The sequence below is a fragment of the Gigantopelta aegis genome, chromosome 4 (assembly GCF_016097555.1).
Source record: "Gigantopelta aegis isolate Gae_Host chromosome 4, Gae_host_genome, whole genome shotgun sequence".
Classification (NCBI taxonomy): Eukaryota; Metazoa; Mollusca; class Gastropoda; order Neomphalida; family Peltospiridae; genus Gigantopelta; species Gigantopelta aegis.
The window spans coordinates 17,815,102-17,837,607 of NC_054702.1; the positions used below are offsets into that span (position 1 = coordinate 17,815,102).

Here is a 22,506-nt window from a genome sequence, read left to right on the forward strand (position 1 = left end):
CTTCATCCCTGGGCGTTTCTTTTGCAGACTTACCAACCATAGTGTCGATATCAGACGCCATTGTTGGGTATCTTTCTGGACTGATTTCTCCTTCACTACTCTGTTCCGTATCACTCATTTTTGCTGGTTGTTTCAGCTCCTTAAAACGACTATTAAGAAAAGAAGAAGAGCGAATATGAATGAAAAGAAATTGAATTAAGTAAATATATCTACAAAAAATATTTCTAAGGGAAGTATCCTTTAAAAATGGTAAAAAGAAACGAATCACTCTTAAATCGAGATTTTGGCATCACAACTTTTGTCCAGGGACGTTACAGGTAGGAGCATTTAAACATGAAGTGATATTCATCTTAGTTAATGCACATACATTCACAACAAGTTAAAAGTAAACTACAAGTATAGAGGTACCTGTACTTTACTTTTAAATAGTTATAAATGTACGTGCATTAACTAATTTGGGTATTACTTAGATCTAAATACTTGTACCTGTTGACTGAATGTTAAAAATAAAAGTGATTATATTATTTACCTTTTTGTTCAAATACATATATACAATGAAACCTCTCTAAACCGGACACCTCTTAAAACCGGACATTTTACTTGATTCCAAGGGTGTCCGTTTTAGAGGGGTTTCACTGTATATACCAATTATAGGTTTGATATTCATAATCATATGGTGAAATGAACTATATGGCACACGTATGAACAGACACACATTGATGTTAAGAGGGTTGCTATTAAACGAACATGATCCTGATTTAACAGCAGCACATGTTTTTGTTTATAAACAATTGTGAAAAAAAAAATCTACCGAATTACTCAGCCGAAAATTCACTAAATGTTTTATATCGACTGGTTAAATGATTTGCCTAGGCGTCGTTAAAAAACATGACTATTTCTGCTTACTAAACTAAAAACTCCCACAGACAGTAGTAGTATTGGTGGTGGTGGTAGTAGTAGTAGTAGTAGTAGTAGTAGTAGTAGTTGCAGTCGTTGTAGTAGTAGTAGTAGCAGTCGTAGTAGTAGTAGTAGTTGCAGTCGTTATAGTAGTAGTAATAGTAGTAGTAGTAGTAGTGGTGATGTGGTAGTAGTAGTAGTAGGAGCAGTAGCAGTAGTAGCAGTAGTGGTAGTAGTAATTGTAGTGGTAGTAGGAGTAAGGGAAGTAGCATGAGTAGACATAGTAGTAGTGGTGGTAGTAGTAGTAGCAGCAGCAGCAGTAGCAGTAGTACTAGTAATAGTAGTAGTAGTGTCAGTGTCAGTAATAGTAGTAGTAGTAATAGTAAGGGTGGTAATATTAGCATTAACAGCGGTAGTAGCATTAACAGCGGTAGTAGTAGTAGTCAGTGTCAGTAGTAGTATTAGTATTAGTAGCAGCAGCAGCAACAACATCAGCAGCAGCAATAGTAATAGTAGTAGTAGTTATTGTAGTAGTAGTAGTAGTAGTAGTAGTAGTAGTAGTAGTAGTAGTAGTAGTAGTAGTAGTAGTAGTAGAAGCAGCAGTAGTAGCAGAAACATCAGCAGTAGTAGCAGAAACATCAGCAGCAATAGTAATAGTAGTAGATATAGTAGTAGTAGTACTGGTAGTAGTGCAGTAGTAGTAGTAGTAGTAGTAGTAGTAGTAGTAGTAGTAGTAGTAGTAGTAGTAGTAGTAGTTAGCAGTTGTACCAGTAACAGTATAAATAGTAGTAGTAGTAGTAGTTGTTGTTGCTGTTGTAGTTGTAGTAATAGTAGTAACAGTGGCTGTGGCAGTGGCAGTAGTAGTAGTAGTAATAGTAGTAGTAGAAGTAGTATTAGCAGCAGCAACATCAGCAGCAATATTAATAGAAATAGTAGTAGTAGTAGTTGTAGTAGTAGTTGTAGTAGTAGTTGTAGTTGTAGTAATAGTAGTAGTTGTAGTAGACGTAGTCATAGTCGTAGTCGCAGTTAGTCGTAGTCTAGTACTAACATAAAAGGGTAAGTATTACAATAATAAAATACTCGTGACACGCCCCAACTTGTAGTGATTTTAAAAAGGATTCCAAATATACACTAAAGGATATAGGAGGTAGTCGATACACATTTTAACAATGCACATTTTCTCAATACACGTTTTCTGAATAAGCCTACATGTCTGTCTTCACAATATATATTTTCACAATATACATTTCCACATATACATATTTCCTCACCGTTAAAAACAATATTCCAGTATTCGTCCCTCTGTAAATTTTACGTGTTTCTTATAAACGTCTGCGTCCTTTTTCTTACATTGTCAAAGACCTAGACCTTGTTCGTCGCCGTAGCGTTTCTTAGGCACAAACAATATGTTAACTTGACAGTTGTCGGTGACGCGAATCGATAACATCCAAGGCGTGTTGTGAATAGGTCATTTATTTTTATGGCAGATTAACTATCAGCTTGTGTTTCTACAATAGCCAGATCTTCATACGGGCACAGTGATATAAGATTTCCCTTTGTTCCTGGTAACGGTCACTGAATACAATCGCTATAATCGCCTTGTAGTCTCTGGGACACCCGCTCACTTGGAATACAATATAGTTTAGGGTTTTTTTTACAGTAATATACCCGTTTGAGAAATTATTTCACAGGGCGATATACAACATACATGTAAAACAAACACAAACACAAAAACTATAAGAAACACACAAATACACACGCGCAAACACACACACACACACACACACACACACACACACACACACATACACACACACATACAAAAACAACACCACAAAAACCCCAAACACAAAAAAATAAAAATAATAATAATAAAACTTTAAACAAATAAAAACGAAACAACATCTGATAATGATGACCTAAATCTCACGACCGAGTCCACTAAAATTAACACTGCCGACGCCGATTCTAGTTATGGAATTAAGTCAACTGTATAGACTGAACACTTTTATGGATATCATTTCATTTTAATTTTATTTTTTAATAAAAAAATTTTTAGGATAACTTAGAATTAAAATATTAATAAAAAGTGTCCATATTGATTTCGCCCGTTAGATACGTTTTAAAACAACTTATTATAAGATAAATAATTATTGCATCTAGGCCTAACAGACACCTATTATTCCCTGTATGACACCTCAGTGGGTGCCTTTAAAACTGCACTGAAACGTGATCAGGGATTTATATCAACAAAAGCAATTTCTTCATTATCAGTAACACTCAATGGAGATATACGGCTACTATGCTTTATTATAACTTCCGTTTGAATTACCTCCTAGGGTTAATTGTAATAAAGCGCCGATCATTGGACACCGATGACAGTTGTTTTTCTTCAACAAAAAATAGTCCCTCTTTTAACAGTATAGTATTATAATTTTATAATATCATCTGTGTACCCCATTAATTTATTTACAGTATTACCTCTTTTTCTGCTGTTATTTAGTGTATTTTAATATAGCAATATTACTAATAAATATATTTTGTGAATGTTCATGTTTTTTGTACCTTGGTGTCGAATGCATATTATGGTCATAGTCCTCTAAAACTAATGTATGGGACATCTGAAAGTTAAAGTCCTTGGCATACACTATTCATTCCGGTGCATCTAGTATGTTCCTGGTTGTTCTAATGTCTATAGTAAAAAATATATTTTTGTTTAATAACACTACTAGAGCACATTGATTTATAAATCATTGGCTATTGGGTGTCAAACATTTGGTAATTCTGACATAGAGGACACCCGCTGTATTTTTTCCCATTAGCAGCAAGGGACATTTTATATGCACTTTGCAACAATCAGGACAGCACATACCACGGCCTTTGATATGCCAGTCATGGGCTACAGTTTGGGACGGGAGATACCCAATCCAAGAAAGAATGGGTGAACGTACGGGTTCGATCCTACGACGCAAGCACCTCGGGCGGGCGCTCTACCGACTGATCCCGCCCTTCTCTATAGAGGTAAAAAGCATTGTCGAAGATTTGGATAATACTAGGGTTTTGTAAGCAACGTGTGTAGGAGACGCAGGTTTCCAAACCATGTGTCAGATGTGGCCCAGAAAGCGTGCTTGGGCCTTTGGTTAACATATTTTGTGCTGGAAAGTCATTATACGTTTCATTCATTTCAACTTATTTTCTTACTTATGTTCAATTAAGGTTCAAGCATGCTGTCCTGGACACACACCTCAGCTATCTGGGCTGTCTGACCAGGGCAGTGGGTTAGTGATTAGTGATTAGTGAGAGAGACGTCGGTGTAGTTGGTTTTACACGTACCCACCGAGTCGTTAAAATTCGCTCTCAGTCGGAACCGGTACCGAGCTGCGAACCTATCAACATTATGTCCAATGGTTTAACCACGACACCACCAAGGCCGAACTGATTTTCGTGTTAATCATTGAACAAGGAGAAACATTGCATAACATGACGTGACATAAACGATGTGATTGGATCGTCGTGTAATCACTTGGCCTGTCCGAGTGTGCCAAAGGTTTATTGGCCCACAGAGGTCAGTTAACGATATGCATGGCCGACAGGAAAGAAGGCTAAGGCAATCTCATATTATTGATCATTATATAGTTTTTACCAGCTTAATGAAAAGCCTAATCCAAAAAACTATTGACTGTAAAATTAACTCCTGATAGATTTAAACTATTACAGTTTTGTGTACAATAACAAAAAATAAATTAAGCGCAGAAAATAATATATATTATTCAATATCAATATCATATGATATCCCCCCTCGCTCTTCTCTCTCTCTCTCTCTCTCTCTCTCTCTCTCTCTCTCTCTCTCTCTCTCTCTCTCTCTCTCTCTCTCTCTCTTACTCTCTCTCTCACTTTCTCTCACTCTCTCTTTAAGGGACATCAGGTAATTTATTTGGTCAAGCGAGTACTGCAGTGCCTTATTCAGGCATGAGGTTGAACGCAAAACGATCCTTATTATAATGTCAGTCAGCTTGTTATAAAACTTTCAGTTATTATCATCATCATCATCATCATCATCATGATTATGATTATGATTATGATTATGATTATTATTATTGTTATTATTATTATTGTTAAAACCCCCCATTAAACCAGGACGAGATAAACTAAAAGAGAAACAGAAATTACAACTGAAAAAGAAATGAAATGATGAAGATGTATATGTATATATGTATATATATATATATATATATATATATATATATATATATATATATATATATATATGTATATATGTATATATGTATCTATGTATGTCTATGTATATGTATATGTATATGTATATGTATATGTATATATATATGTATATGTATATGTATGTATATATATATATATATATATATATATATATATATATATATATATATATATGTGTGTGTGTGTGTGTGTGTGTGTGTGTGTGTGTGTGTGTATATATATATATATATATTTTTTTTTTTTTTTTTTTTTTTTTTTTTTTTTTTTATTCGTACGTACGAATTTAATGTTATAAAAATCTAATTCAGACTGGTACAAACATTGAATTAAATGGACAGACCCTAGTTTTTAAACACTAAGGCATATGTTTCACCTAGACCCTAGTTTCAACCCATAAAAATGGACACTAAGTTTCGTTAATTTACAAATCTGTAACAAATTTGGATACAACAGAGTGAAACAAGAGTCTGTGACTATGAAATATCCTTAAAAATAGACCAAAACGCGACTCCATAATCATTACTTCTCAGACGCACGTGCGTTTTTAAAAATATAAAAAATGCATTTTGTGGTATTAGAAATACCAGGATGACCAGAAACACTTCGGTTGTACGGAAATGGATAATCTAAACACTATAATACAAGTAATGTTTGATTTCAGTGATCATAAACGGCTCTAACAGTGAAACATATGCCGTAGTGTTTAAAAACTAGGGCCTATTCCTTCGTAAACAAGAAAGTACATTAAATATGTAACACTCGTCGTAATAAAGTCTTTACTAGTCAGGACTAGCAGCAAACACAGAACTGTCAGTTTAAAGTTGTATGATGTTTAGTGAGTACCTGTACTACTCTGTTCATAAATAACGTAAATACAATACACAGACAATTTAAAATGTTTAACTCTACACACTTGAATTTGTACTTACACACTATTTACGACCTCTTCAACACACCGTGGTGTCGTTAAACAAACTTTAACTTTTCTTCAATCAATCAACCGAATACCACTAGGAGTCATAGTTGACTGGGTTATTCAAGACATACCTCTTGTTGTAACGCTACTCTATCAATTGCCCATATACCGCACATACACCGCTAGGTATAATGTATAGTACTAACCTTTGAGTTCAACCAACGACCATTCCGCTGTTACCAGCTGGGGTTTCACAATACACAACACAAAGGTACGAATCGGTGGAGGTAAATAATCCTTCCCAACATCCAACCTACTGATCCTGTGTGCCTCTGCGTGGGCTTTTGTTAAGTGCTATTCCTTTTCTTTTCTTTCAATCGCATTTCGCTTTCTAACTATTGGCGTATTATCATATCTTGGGTCAACAAACGCTTACAATGGAGATTTAAATCAAATGTACATATATACAAAAGTTAAGCACAACCAAAAATAGTGGTAGAGCATGAGATTCGATGGATCACAGGATCGATCGCCGTTAGAACACCAAATAAAGTTAAACTTTGTTTTGTTTAACGACAACACTACAGCACATTGATTTATTAACCATCGAATAATAGATGTGAAATATTTGTAATTCCGACATATACTTTTACAGAGGTTGTTTTAGTAGTAGCAATACAAGGGATCTTTATAAGCACCAATCCATTGACAGGATAGCACATGCTACGGCCTTTGATATACTAGTCGTGGAACGAGAAATACCCCAATAGGCCCACCAACAAGGATCGATCCTAAACCGACCGCGCATCAAGCGAGCGCTTTACCACTTGCACTGTGCTACGACCCGTCCCGGTACACCAAATGATATGTTCCTGTCTGTGGAATAGTGCACATATATTAGTAGTAGCAAGGAAACTGTTATAAACTTATGTGGGTACAGCGATTTTTCTCTCTATCTAAACCATGTGTCGCTATAACTGTATGACCGACCTCGGTGGCGCAGTGGTTAAGCCATCGGACTACAGGCTGGTAGGTTCGGATCACAGTCGAGGCATGGGATTTTCAATCCAGATACCGACTCCAAACCCTGAGTGAGTGCTCCGCAAGGCTCAATGGGTAGGTGTAAACCACTTGCACCGACCAGTGATCCATAACTGGTTCAACAAAGGCCATGGTTTGTGCTATCCTGCCTGTGGGAAGCGCAAATAAAAGATCCCTTGCTGCTAATCGGAAAGAGTAGCCCATGTAGTGGCGACAGCGGGTTTCTTCTCAAACTCTGTGTGGTCCTTAACCATATGTCTGACGCCATATAACCGTAAATAAAATGTGTTGAGTGTGCGTCGTTAAATAAAACATTTCTTTCTACAACCGTATGTTGAACACACACATAAAAAAACCCCAAACGAACAACCCCAAAACAGCTGTTGTTTATTAAAATGTACACGGTATCGTTACAGTAAAAATAATAATTCATTCACTCATTCTTATTTGCTATCATTGTGCTGTCGTCTCTAGCTTAGAGATCAAATCTAAACAGAATTTATTTGTTTTATCGTTTGTAACTAACCAGCGACAAGGCCCCGTTTTACGAAGCGATCTTAGCGCTAAAATCAAGTTATCAGTTATGCACTTCAAGTGACTTTAGCGCTAAGATCGTTTCGTAAAACTCTTCAGTCAGTGTGGTGTTGTACTGTTTACTTGTTCATTCAGATATTACGAGCAGAATTTACAAAGCTTGTTTTATGTGTTATAAGCCTGTAACTACATACATGTATATAATTTACAATGCTGACACACCTGCATAAATTCGGCCCTAAATGTTTGCTTATCCCAGATAGTAGCCTATTTCAGTACTGATGGCACAATAAAACAATTATAGGTCTTGCTGAACTTTTGCTTATGTGTATCTTAATCGTAAGTTTGTATACTTAGCTCTGGTTTAGGCACGCATCCAAATTCCAGCTACATTCTGAAATCTATAGCTGCTTTGGTTTTTTGCCCTCCCACACACCCCACAAACCAAATCTTCAGTAAATAATGGGTCACTGCTTTTCACTGCTCTGTCGCTTTTATGTGGAGCTGAGGTAGTGGTTGAAGAACGTACCGTAGGTACTTATTATGCAGATATACACTGCGCATATATCTTGTAACTTGGCGAGTATTGATGGACAATGAACAAAATATGAACTGTAGGTACGCATGTCATATGTACGGTCAAGGTTAACTTATGACCTTTCAAATAACCGTAGATGTACTGGTCCCCCAATTCAGCAATGTCTGGGGTGGGGTGGTGAGGGCGGGACGTAGCCCAGTGGTAAAGCGCTCGCTTGCTGCGCGGTCGGTCTGGGATCGATCCATTGGGTTATTTCTCGTTCCAGCCAGTGCACCACGACTGGTATATCAAAGGCTGCAGTATGTGCTATCCTGTCTGTGGGATGGTGCATATAAAAGATCACTTGATACCGATACAAAATGTTTGACATCCAATAGTCGATGATTAATAAATCAACGTGCTCTAATGGTGTCGTTAAACAAAACAAACTTTACTTCAACAATGTATGCTAGTTCCGACCAAATGAGGACTTTTTAATAGTAGCAGGGCCTGGTACTACTAATAACGACACTTAAACGTTTCTTGCATAGAATATTTTTTTTCATTGTTTGCATTTATATAAAATAAAGCGTTTGGTTAAGGGGTTTTTTAAAATGCGTTTTTCACCTTCTTTTCATCATGCTTAAATTTTATTCGACATATACAAATATGATTTATGTAAGTATTGTATTAACATTGTGATTTATGCTGTACATTTTTCTCATCGTAACACCCCCCCCCCCCAAAAAAAAAAAAAAAAAAAAAAAAAAAAGAAAAAAGAAGAAGAGAGAAGCATTTATCTTCCAGAAAGGTCTCTTTTAAATTGCTACTGTAAATAGTAACATACTAGGAATGGTGGTGTGGTTACTTTGTCTTTTTGCCGATGAATATATATGATGAACTAATTTGGCAATGTGGTGTCGATACAGACACTATAGTTGTCCTGTTCGTTTTTGTCCAAACGAGTTATATACACTTGACATATCAGTGAAAGGAACTTTCATATCATTGTGCTTCCCATTTAAAAAAATAAACTCAAACTAGGATTAAAATTGTAGTTGTTTTTTTAAGCATTCTGATCATGTTTTGTCAGGGTTAAAATACACGTTTGATAAATGCATGCTCTATGTAAACTTTACTGTTAATGGAATAATGTGTCGGGTTTCCCAGCTTTGATTAAATGTTTGACATACGATAGCCGACGATTAATTAATCAATGTGCTATAGCGGTGTGAATGAACAAAACAAAATAACGGTGCACTAATTTAAACACTCTGGGTTTGAAACCCAGCCAAGACATTATCATGTAGTGTTTAAACAAATGAATTTGAAAATATAATGCCAAGTAAATTCTGATTGGATCCAATCATTTAGTACGCAACTACCCTCTTATTATATACTACTCAAAAGAATTTAAGGGTCAAAAATTTATAACCAAATAAGTTTCAGAGTGTATTAGATTGATGATGTAAACTACGCCAAAAATTTAATTTATTGTTCCATATTTACAAAAAACCACAAATAAACGTCACATGACATGCTGTGAAAGTTGAAGGTTGTCAAACATGGATTTTACACATTAGAACATTCGTTTAATAGTGTGAATCCACCCCTGGCGCGAATACACTCGACACATCGTTGACTCATGCTGTTGATCAGACGTCTGAAGAACTCTTGGGGAATGGCCTGCCACTCTGCCATAAGAAGTTGACCCAGATCATGAAGGTTGGCCGGAGGGCCATGATTATCCCGAACTCTCCTGCCTAATTCGTCCCAGGCGTTCTCTATTGGGGCCAAGTCAGGCGAATATGCTGGCCAATCCATCCTGGCGATACCTTGTTGTCTGAGAAAGTCCGTTACCACCCTGGCGCGGTGGGGTCTGGCATTGTCATCCTGCAGAACTGCCCCGCCGCCAATCTGCTGAAGGCCTGGGAGAACCAACGGCCGGATAATCTCATTCAGATAGCGGATTCCATTCAGATTGCCATCCACCACACCGAGGGGGGTCCTGTGGTGGATAGAGATGCCGCCCCACACCATGACGCTGCCACCACCGAAACGGTGACGTTGTCTAACGTTAACGTCAGCGAAGCGCTCCCCAGGACGTCTGTAGACACGAACCCGACCGTCGTTGAACTGGAGACTAAACTTGGACTCGTCAGTGAACATCACTCGACCCCACTGAACACGTTGCCACCGCAGATGAAGTGTGCACCAGTGACGTCTGGCCGTTCTGTGACGTGGTAGGAGTGGTGGTCGAACAGCCTGGCGACGGCAGCGTAGATTATTGGCTCTCAGACGATTGCGTATGGTTTGATCAGACACTCGAGTTCCAGTCGCAGTCCGCAGATTGTCACGTAATCGGCGTGAGTGGTTGTGCGTTGACGTAGAGCCATATTGGTGATGTAGCGGTCCTCTCTATTTGTAGTGCTTCGGGGTCTTCCCGAACGTGGACGATTTCGAACAGAATTCGTTGCTTGGTACCGTTGCCACAGTCGGCCAACGACACTCTGACTGACACCAAGTCTCAGAGCAACATTTCTTTGCGTATTGCCATCCTGAAGCCAAGCAATAGCCCTTCCTCGATCTTCGATAGTCAGTTGACGTCGTACCATTGTCGAATTTGGAGTGTGCACCGTACACGAACGCAAGCTCCAATTATACGGAAATTCAGCATTGGGAACATGGAATACGCATGCAAAGCGTGCAAATGAAGCGCTTTGTGAAAAAGCAAGTTATGGGCACTTAGCAGACCTTTCGCTTTCGCTCTAATTTACGTGCAAATGTAAGCATGTTTTCGCCATTAGAACTAGTCGACAGTGTCAATGACAGTGGATTTTAATTAATTTATGGGTTGCTTAGACCCACTTTCGTCAAAATAGAACAATACCATGCGTGAAATTATGGTCTAGCTGATATAATTGACATTCAGAAAATAATGTCGAAAATATCGTCTGACCCTTAAATTCTTTTGAGTAGTATATTATGTTAGCAGGAGAAAATGAACAAACTAGGTTTAACGATTTCAATGTATTTTATTGGAACATGCAGATTAACAGTACATAACACACTGATTTTTAAAAATGTATAACATGAAGTCTTGAAGGAAACTGCAAACAATATGACCAAAAGCTACACAAATACTCATGGTAAAAAGATATAAATAAATTAAAAATATTTATGTCGGACGGTATTCATTCAGATTTGTTACAATCCTCACCTGACACCAATTAATGGGATAATGCTCAAAAACCATTTAGACAGAGATCATGACTTAAATGTTGGGGGCTGGCGCAACAAGTTAACAATAAAGTCAGCCTGGGATAGGTGGCCGACCAGAAGGTTTTTGTCCTGTTTCACAGACTGCCTGTGTGGATGGCCAGAAAGTTTCTAGCCTGTTTCACCGACTGCCTGTGTGGATGGTGTGACCAGGATAAAGGCTAATAGTAGTTGGACAAACCAATACTACATGGTTCTAGCAGAGGTCAAGTAATCACCACTGTAATAAAGTGTCTAGAAGGGATAATTACCGACTGCAGGGAACCCAGCTCTAACGACTGCTGGTTGACTTTTATCGTTATATCTTGTACTGTAAATGGATTCCTAGGTGAGCATGTCGATGTGTGCACCATGGTAATCTTTGATATGGTAATGTTAACACTAAACTGTCAATTATTAACCAAATGTTGGCATCCCAGATCAGGTCTTCTCAACCTTTGTTACTGTGTTGATGCATACCAAACTGACATTTTCGTTCTATTTCTATTTTACTTTTAGTGGCCTGTTGTGAACAGTTCAACTTTCAACAATGTAAAAGGCTGAAACAGAGACCAGGCATTAAATTGGGGAATTAAAAAAAAAAAAAAATTGGATTCTGCCAGAATTGAAAAAGAAAAGATCTAATCTAGTTATTTTAAAACAGAATCCTGCTATATTTGCTGCCTGCAAGCTTTTTACAGCACAAAACTAATGGAAATTGTTTTTTGGGGAATGCAAAATCTAGAATTCCTAAATATCTGGTGAACTTTAATTTCTAGATTTAAATTTCATTACCCAGCAGTCTTTTACTGTGAGGTTCAAATTGCATTACCCAAATCAGTTACTGTGAATGGTTCAAGTAATCATCTACTATACAGGGTTCAACTTGTATTCCCCAAAAGCCATCAACTGTGAAGGGGTCAAATTGCATTACTCAGTAATCATTTACTGTGAAGGGTTCAAATTACTTTTTTTTCCAATCAGAGAAACTTTTACTTAATATCTTTATTCAGTATTTTATTAATAACATACAGTAATGTTTTCCTTCTAGTATTATGACAGTGCAGAATGTTAACTACATGAGGAATTCTATTTAGACAAAACTAATGCATAGCAGCATACTAGATGAGAAGGGCTTTCATAGATGACCATCAGAATTTCCCTAAAGGCAGCAATCAGCTTTGATTTATTTGTAATCATGTGTGATGACAATACAGTGGGACATCTTAAGTTATGGTACAAACATGGCCGAGTCATAGGTGGGAGGCTGGATACCAGTGCTGTAGAACATAATGAATCTCAAACTATTAAATGCATTAAAACAAATTATCACCTACCAACAAGAATTAAGCAACTTCATGCATTTCTCTTGTGAAGTAAAATGCAAACATTAACACTACTTATATAACAGAGTGCATTTTCGGAAATATTCGTCTTTCCTCGTTCCTTTCCAAGATAAAAAGTGGACTACATTTGGAATTTGAATACCTAGAAACCAATTACCAAACTGCCTTCCGTTCATCATTTTATACTGGATTTTAAATTCCCCAAAAGCAGCAAGTTGTGTTAATTGTAAGCAAAGCAGGTATTAACAGGATCACTTCTTCCTGTGATTTCTTTCTAAATAGGTGAATGCTCATCTTGCTATTTTGGCTACCTAAACTAACATTCTATATCAAGTGTTCACTTTCTGCAATACTGGACAGCTAAAACACAAACAAAAAAACCCATAAAAAAATAATAACAAATTCAATGTTCAGTGCCAACTATAAAACACAAACAAGAAAATCATAAGAAATTCAGTTACTGCTCTGGGCCGTGTTTTACAAAGTGATTTTAGCACCAAGATCAACTCAAGTGCATTTATTTGTTATGCACTCAGGGTGATGTTAGCACTGAGATCACTTCTTAAAATGAGGCCCAGGTTGTATTTTTATAATCACCGAGGTTATCAAAGTTCCTACTTATTTGATTTTGAAAAATCATGTAAATATTTGTACAGTAAAAAATAATTAAGAAAAAGCTTGGCTGAATAACTAATGACAACCCCCCCCCCCCAAAAAAAAACAACAACAAAAAAACAACAACAAAAAACAACCCCAAAACACCCACCCACCAAAACCCCCAAGAGAATTTAAGACCATATAAAACCTTGTTTATGGCAAAAATACAGAGCAAGAAAGTACATTAAAAATAGTACATATTATATCAGTAACTCTATAAAACTAAAACGAGAGGTTATCACAACAGAAATGCATGGTCAGTCATAGAAAGCATACTTAATGGTGAGGTATTAAATACAGATTACCCACACAGTAAAACAGAGAGGTAATCTGATGTGACCAATTGTATGTGTGTTTGTAGCTACTATTTACAGTAGCCTCTGCTTGTAAGGGTACGGGGTACTGGATTTGGTGAAGTGATTAAGTGATAGGTTAAGTATTACGTTGTTTAAATTAACCACTTTCTGAAAACTGGCTGTAGAATAAATCATGTAAATTAGCTCAAGGATGGTAAGGATTCAATATATATTCTTTGGTGACTGGTGGACTGATGTGGGCTAGAGAGTGCTCTATGCATATTATGTGACTGGTTTACAGGTAATGAATGGAATGTAACCAAAAACGTTTACAGTGAACACAACAAAATTAACGTTTAACACAAACATTCTTACTTTCTTCCTGTAAATATTGAGTACCAATCTTAAGGAACGAACAGGTCAGTAATTTTGAGTATAAACTTACAAGATGTGTATGAATCTACATAAATTGTTTCAAATATTTTAGAAACTTTGTTTTTATTTGTATAATAAGGTAAAATGCAAAATACTTGTGGTGTTTGTTTGTTTTTGTTTAACTATTATGGTATACGTATGACCGTGTGTGAATTAGGAGGTAAACATCAATGTCTCCTTCAGGTGTATTGTAATATCAATTTTCATAAATAGGCAATTAAGTAATTAAAGTTTCCATTAAAATGCATATACCTACTCTCCAAACGATCTAAAATGTATAACTATCACCTTACATATCCTTAAATGGTTTACTACCTAAAAGTAATAATCACACATGCATAAAAACAAGATAAAATAATAACGATCACAATAAGGCATGACTAAAAAGCACTTATTCCATTTTTGGCTATGTCACGACCAACCTTTAAAAAAATAAAATAATCAAAAAAATAAAATAAAACATTAAAATAATTCTAATTTTAAGAAATGTATTCACTGTAACATAACTCACTCATAAAAGTTACCATCACTTGATTTTTACCCTCAAACATGTCTTCACCTCCCTCCCCCCATTTTTCACTATTTTACCAACAAATGAAATAAAAATGCCTTCCACTGTCAATAAACAAATGGTGCATCACATCACAGTAAAAGAAAAATATTTTAAAGGAAGGCTCAACAGCCAGTCTACAATAAATAGCCTTTCTTTCATTCCGAAAAAACATTCAATTGCACAACCTCACAATAATTAGTCGTCAAAACATCCAACACTTTGCTTGCATGACTGTACAAATATATAGGTTATATAATATATTTATATATATATATTTATATACATGTATATATATGTACACAGTGGGGATGTCCCAACTCTCTGTTTTCCGTCAAGTTCTAGCTATGAGAGCTGATATGTCTTAAGTATTATGGCATCAACATTATGAATAAAATAACACACAACTCTTGAAAAATTCACTGGATAAATAGCATACCATGAAAAATCAGTTTAAGTACATTTAATTGGTTATAACTTCAAAGCTGGAAAATCTGTCTACAGGTCACAGGTTCAAATATGCTGTTCTGTTCTGGACCTGTGCTTATAAAAATACAAGTCTCCACTCAAATCTAAACTTTAGAAGTTTTATAAGCATGGGGCCTGATCTGATAAACAAAAGTACAATTAGTTTTCCAATTATTTTATTTTTCATTTATAAAAAACTCAAAACATATATATATATATATATACAGTGAAACCTCTCAAGACCAGTAAACCGGAATTCCATCAAAACCAGACGTTTTACAGAGTCCCTTTTTAAAAACCAAAACAGAACTTAACCTCTCTAAACCAGATCCCTCTAACACTGGACATTTGTCTTGGTGCCAAGGGTGTCCGGTTTAGAGGGGTTTCACTGTATATATATATAAGAGTGGTTAAGTAGATAAAAAATTACAAAGAACCCAACTCATCTTAATCTTTGCTAACTTTCCACAATGTTCATAAAATTAATTTAGTGAAGTATATAACCCAGGAACAACAAATAAAGAGGGTACAATAGTTTCAGTTCAGACAGTATCTTATCTCCGAACGTTCAATTAGGCAATTATGTCTGTGTATTAGATCAGGCCAGTATCTATTGTATAGCCAGGATTTCTGACTGCTGCCATAATGATATAAATTATTTTTGTTCAAGTCTTTTGAACCTGGATATCAAGACTTGAAAGGTTGATATATATATAAAAAAAAAAAAAAAAAAAATCAAGAAAATTAAAAAGCCTTTTCATGTGCATTATGACAAAGTTAATAATTAACAACAAATTAAAATATTTATGCAAGACATAATCATAGAGAATGAAAATCACTTATTCACGACATATCTATCATATGATATGATAAATCAGAGAACGAGTCAAAAGTTGAATGTATAGTTTAAGAGAGATAAATAACTGAAGATAAATAATTAAAAATTGTACTTTCATAACTAATTTTTTATTTATAGTTTTAAAGTACTATATTCAATTCATTTTTTGTTTGTTTAAAGCACTGCATCATGTTTAAAGGTCTTAAAATATTGAAATATTTTTTTTCTACCACTCATTTTTCAATAAATGTCAAAACTCAAATATTTATTTGAACACTTTGCAGCACTCTATTTGCACACTAACATTTTATTTTACTACTGTAACCCCCCAATCTTTGATTAATTAACAAATGTAATATTTTTATTAACTTATATTGATTGTAAGTTCAGATTGATGTAAATTTAATTACACCAGAGATTCTAAATTTTAATCTGTTTTCAAAAACGCTTTTCCTATTATTTTCATCAAAAACATCTTGCATACCCCCCTCCCCCAAACTATAATATGTCACTAAATCTAAACATAAAATGAAAGACTGAATTAAAACAAATATTTTGAGCATAATTGTCTTTCTGCATATTCAAGATGTACTACACAATAATTCCTATTGGTCTAACTACTACATAATATGCATTATTTTAATTAAAAAGAAAAAAAATCTATTCTACAACACAAGTCTAGAATAAAAGAAACACATTAACTACAATGCATATCACAAAATGGCTGGCATATCGGTCAGAAATGACATAAAACAACTCAGATATGTTGTCTTATTTTCCTATAGAAAGCCGTACTTGACTGTAAAAACAAAACAATAGTGGAGTTTAACTGGTATAAAATACTGCTCCAAAAATGCTTTTTTTTAACTTTCACAGTTCATGTAAAGATACATGCATATTAAAATCTGAGCATTGGTAGAGATTGAGTAATACAAAATTTATTACATGTAAGACCAAGACTACTGCACACTGCTGTCTTAATATGAAAACCATTTGTTGTGAAGTAAAATGGTCAGTGTTTATCAAAAACACTAAATTATCTGTAAGTATGAAACATTAGGACGGCATATAAAAAATCATCAAACTGATTTTAAATAATCTCAAAATTACTTTTTTTCTTCAAATTAGCAATTTAACTACATGTATCTAGTTTGGATTAAATGAACACATGTAACTACAGAACAAGAACTGCCAAGTTGTAAGTTTAGGACAATCATTTTTAACATTCCAGAGAAATTATGTTAATTTTAAAATGAACAAGCAAATGCTTTAAGTAACAAACCTCTTTATACCACAGGACGGAATAGACCAATAACAATACACTGTAATATTTGGAACTGCATTCGTTTTCAGACTGGAACTTATATCCAGTAAACAAATCTTTTATTATGTCACAAGAAATAATTTATAATGCAAGTCTCTGCAAGTCCTGATCTCAAGCAAAATAACATACATGTTCACTCTGTATTCCATTTTGTCCAGATGTTGAATTCTGCCTGCAAGTTGACTAAAATCTGGTACTGAATTATTGACAAACACCTTTCATGCTTTCTTTTTCCCACTGTCACAAATTTACTTTACCATGGCTTTTTTTGAAGGGATATATTTTAAAATTATTATGTCTTCGCAAATCAACTTTGATGTAAAGTTTTAAAACTTGACAGCAATAGTGACATACAACTGAACAATACAATTGCTTATAAATGTTTTCTTTGACCAGACAATTTGACTTCCAATGGTACTTTGAAGAAGAAAAAAACCCTTTTAAACCTTCATGAATGAATACACATTTTGGACAGAAAACACATATTCCCTTGGTGAAAATCTATATAAAATAATAGAGATTTTTCATTTTCAAAATATGAAGAACTTTAAAAGAAAGGTTTGTTTGAAGAAAACAGCCATAGACCTACTCCTCTCTAATACAAGTTCAACTCAAATGTTTTGAGCAGCAAATATTTAAAACACACAGTGTTTCTCTAACTCTGACCACAACGCATGAGATCATGTGCATTGTGCATATCGGCAGCCTCCCCACGAATAAAACGATACAGAAATTGGCCACTTCTTGGTTTGTTTATTCACAGGCTAACTTGCCATCAAAACTGCTGAGAGCAATTCCAAATGCTTGAAGCGCACACATAGGGTAGTTAAAGTCCATCGTAAACACATCCTCAGCAACACGCCCAAATTGCATCACAATATAGTCCACTGAAAAATATATAACAGAAAATCAATTAGCGATGGGGAAAGGAAATTCAAAATCTCACTGATGATCCTTCAATTGGTGTGCGAAATTTAGAATGGTGTTTATCCTAGTAAAGTTAAAAGTCTGTTGTGTTTAATGACACCACTAGATTTATTCATCATCGACTACTGGATGTCAAACATTTGGTAATTTTTTATATGAAATCTTAGAGAAAACTGGCTACATTTTCCCATTAGCAGCAAGGGATCTTATATATGCACTTTCCCACACACCACAGTACATACCATGACCTGGATATACCAGTTGTTGGGGTGTTGATCACAGATGCGCTGTCACTAGCATGAACATACAAATTTATTCAAACCATGTCGACTCCTTTACTTTGCACAGATGAAAAGTACGTCATACTAACAATATAAACATACTCACCATCATTATCATGAACTATCTGAAAGTTTTTAACTGAAGCTTGTGTTACTCTGCCATGAAAATTTAGCACATATGACTGGGTTTCTGAAAAACACAAACAGAACATGTACACAGAAAAAGACAACATTTAATCATTTAATAACTTCTGTCAGCAATAATTTCTTATTCCAGTATTTATTTTTCAAGATATTAAGAAAACCACCAAAACCTAACTCCTGACTGATCTACTATTAAAATAGTAAAAAGGATTACAGAAAACCTTACAATGTATTAATTAAAATGCCCGATTTCAAACATACCGTATATTACCGTGTATTAGCCGACTTTTGAAGTCTAGAAATACTTTCCAAAGAAGAGAGTCGGCCTGTATATGAAGGCAACAAATTGGTTCATAAAATTCCGATTGAAAATACTCCCGACTGCAACTTATAAATTTTGATCAGACCCGTAAAGCCTTTCACAGCTTATCTCTAGATATCTCTACTGTGTATCAACAAAGAAAGTATGACTATGGAAAGCATCTAATTGCCTCTGGGCGGCTACGCTTGACATTTGTAGATTCACTTACTATGACAATACACCGCATGAAGTAGAAATTGAATAATTAAATGGAAAGAGAAAACAAACTTGTTGAGAACGGTTAATTTAATACATTCCAGTTACAGTTTTTCCTGATGGAGGCGACATGTCAAAAGTTTATTTATAGTAAACTGTGAAGCACACATCCATTAATTAGCAGTAAAGACACTAAAACAAGGAACAACAACATATGTTTTAAAGACTATATATGTGGCAACCTGTACTCAGCGCCCACCTGCCTTACTCCCTTGTGTGACCGCTTAAGACAGGTTTGACTGTATTGCCATAAATAAATTAAGCTCATTATTACTCCCACAATTGTCACATGACCATACCATATACAGTAAACAACAGTCACAGACTACATAATCTTTCGTTTCTCTCTCTCTCTCCATGTTTGGTGGGGGATTAAACATGCCTTAATGAGTTTACTTTTTGCTGTCCAGTGAATAATTCAATTACTTGTGTGCAGTGGTATGTTGTTACAGCTTGAATTGTTTATTTTCCTGTTAAGATTTATCGGTGCTAAATTATTTTTGCACAGCTTGGTAGCCGTTAGCATTGCCGCAATAATTGTGATTATGATTACTGTGTCTGTAATAGGTAAAGAGGAAAAAAATATAATGAAAAAGAAAAGCACAAGTCTATTTGTTGACAGTATTATTGAAATCAATACAACATACAACTGGACAAAAGATGACATCAGCTTATATACAAGGTCAATGATTTTGTACTTAATATTTAGAGGCAAAATAAGAGGTCGGCTTATCCAAGGAGTCAGCTAATACACGGCAATATACGGTACTTTAAACAAAAATTATACATAAAACTGATTTTGAGTTAATACAACCACTGCGACAACCAGAAACATATAAGATGTGTGGAAACTAATAAGTTAAGCAAACTGTTATAAGTGATGTATAAATTACCAGTACAAAAATGTTTTACACTGATTAGCAACGAAGGTTAGGGGCTTTAAATTTTTTTAAATTTAATTATAAAATGAGCTTGAAACAAAGACACACCATCATTCCAAACAGGTGTTTTATTGTGAAGTTCTAACAAGTTCTCCATATTCTTTCTTTTCCAACGCTCTATCAAGCCATCGTGATCCTGAAAGAACACAAAAACACAACACCAGGTTCAGACACAATTTAGAAGGCAAAATTTAAGTACTTTAACTACTTTTCACTGTAAAATTATTTTTCAAGGGCTTTGGCATTCATAGTTTTCAATTGGTAACACTTAGTCTCATATATTTTTGTCAGTATTCATAACAGCATATTCACCAAATTTCAATATTTGTGATAAAATGATGATGACCGGTAGTAACTGTTAAGAATAACAGCTGACAAATTTTTGCAATTACGAGAAAATAAACTTGATGGAGGTAAATTTTAACATTTATCAAAGGAAATATGAAATTGAAGCACTCTTCAAGATGACTTTCTCAAATTCAAGTACTTTTGATGGGTTTTGGTAAATTCAACAGCTTTACATTGTGACCACTCAAATTCAAGCACACCACCACATTGGTTTTACTGTTACCAGTTCTTAAACATAAACAAAAGTAAAGTAAAGTTTGTTTTATTTAACGACGCCACTAGAGCACATTGATTTTTAATCTTATCATCGGCTATTGGACGTCAAACATATGGTCATTCTGACACTGTTTTTAGAGGAAACCCGCTGTCGCCACATAGGCTACTCTTCTTTACGACAGGCAGCAAGGGATCTTTTATTTGCGTTTCCCACAGGCAGGATAGCACAAACCATGGCCTTTGTTGAACCAGTTATGGATCACTGGTCGGTGCAAGTGGTTTACACCTACCCATTGAGCCTTGCGGAGCACTCACTCAGGGTTTGGAGTCGGTATTTGGATTAAAAATCCCATGCCTCGACTGGGATCCGAACCCAGTACCTACCAGCCTGTAGACCGATGGCCTGCTAAACATAAACATGCAGAAAAGTATGATATTCGTCATTAACAATCACAGAAACATGTTACAAATTGTGAAAATGAACATGAAAAATGTAAAAACATCAATATATTAGTAAAACCACTTAGCCCCAGCCTCATGTTAATTTAGACCCCCCCCCCCCCCCCCCCCCCCCCAAAACTCCAGCAAATACAAAAGTCCATTTGAATATTCAACAGCCAATTCGAATGAACTAAAATCTTCCAGGGATGGGACAAAGCCCAGTGGTAAAGCGCACATCTGATGCATGGTTGGTCTAGGATTGATCCCCATCAGTGGACCCACTGGACTATTGGAATAGTATACCAAAGGTCGTGGTACGTGTCTGTGGGATGGTACATATAAAAGATCTCTTGCTACTAATGGAAAAATGAGGTTTTCCTCTCTATGACTGTGTTAAAATGACTGTGTTTGACATCCAATAGCCAATGAATAAGAAATCAATTTGCTCTAGTGGTATCATTAAACAAAACAAACAAACAAATCTTTCACTTTGTTAGTGGTCCAAGCTTTCCTTTCCTATTAATAAAAATCCACAAATAATTTGTACTATTATTTCATACAATATGTGAAGAAAATTATCTAAATAATTTACTACATACCCCTCTGGGTTTGATGTCTACTCGGTCATGATCCAAATTCATGCCTGGAATGATTACGGTCATTTTTCTTGGTCCTCTAAATCCTAAAACATTTGTTTCCTGTAGAGAAATAAAGAAACAAAAAAAGCACCAAAATTATATAACAATTAAAAACATACCATACTAGATTTGACAAAAAGTATAATTTTACAGTAGTTAATTATAATTATATTAACAAATATGCTGAATATTTATACTTTACTCAATCGTGGTTTGGATTATCAGCTAAATCTTAAAAAAAAAAAAATCTGCTGTCTATATAAAAAGAAAATATTGTAAAGGGAGATAACTAGGATACTAAACTGAACATTACTTATATATATCTCCTTTTATCTATTCCAACAGGAAAACGTAACCCAATTATTAATGTCTTAGTCAAATTATTATAATTTTTTCTTCAAAAATTACATGTTGTCCAAATAAAGAAAATACATAAAAGGATAATAACAATATTAAATGGGACATCACCGATGCTTCTTGTCTCCCTTTGAACTACCAATACACAAACATTTATCCAAATTATTGAAGTTCATCTTACATATGCAACAGCCACCATTTCTCTTCTGGCACCATCAACACTTTTCTTGGGATTCTCTCCATTGTCAAATAACGTGAACTGAGTACCAAGGAGATTTGACCTGCAATGTAACAACTCAACATATATCTCTATTCAGCAC

At 35.1% G+C, this 22,506-nt stretch overlaps 2 protein-coding genes across 5 annotated transcripts in view; both read right to left on the bottom strand.

The window, feature by feature from the left end:
* LOC121372088 overlaps window positions 1-2,300 on the bottom strand; it is an 8,318-nt gene extending 6,018 nt beyond the window's left edge. Inside the window, exons 1-2 of the mRNA XM_041498351.1 lie at window positions 2,169-2,300; window positions 1-149 (exon numbers count right to left, since the gene is read on the bottom strand). The exon at window positions 1-149 is cut by the window's left edge and continues 703 nt beyond it. Of these exons, the coding sequence (XP_041354285.1) occupies window positions 1-118 (118 nt within the window). The 5' untranslated portion in view covers window positions 119-149; window positions 2,169-2,300. The remainder of the gene's footprint in view (window positions 150-2,168) is intronic.
* Window positions 2,301-15,460: 13,160 nt separating this feature from the next.
* LOC121369619 (tubby-related protein 3-like) overlaps window positions 15,461-22,506 on the bottom strand; it is a 92,321-nt gene continuing 85,275 nt past the window's right edge. For all 4 annotated transcript variants that reach the window (XM_041494642.1, XM_041494643.1, XM_041494644.1 and 1 more), the window contains 5 exons: window positions 22,368-22,467; window positions 21,791-21,889; window positions 20,235-20,322; window positions 18,631-18,714; window positions 15,461-18,203 (listed from right to left, as the gene is read on the bottom strand). In XM_041494642.1, the coding sequence (XP_041350576.1) occupies window positions 18,070-18,203; window positions 18,631-18,714; window positions 20,235-20,322; window positions 21,791-21,889; window positions 22,368-22,467 (505 nt within the window). In that variant the 3' untranslated portion in view covers window positions 15,461-18,069. The remainder of the gene's footprint in view (window positions 18,204-18,630; window positions 18,715-20,234; window positions 20,323-21,790; window positions 21,890-22,367; window positions 22,468-22,506) is intronic.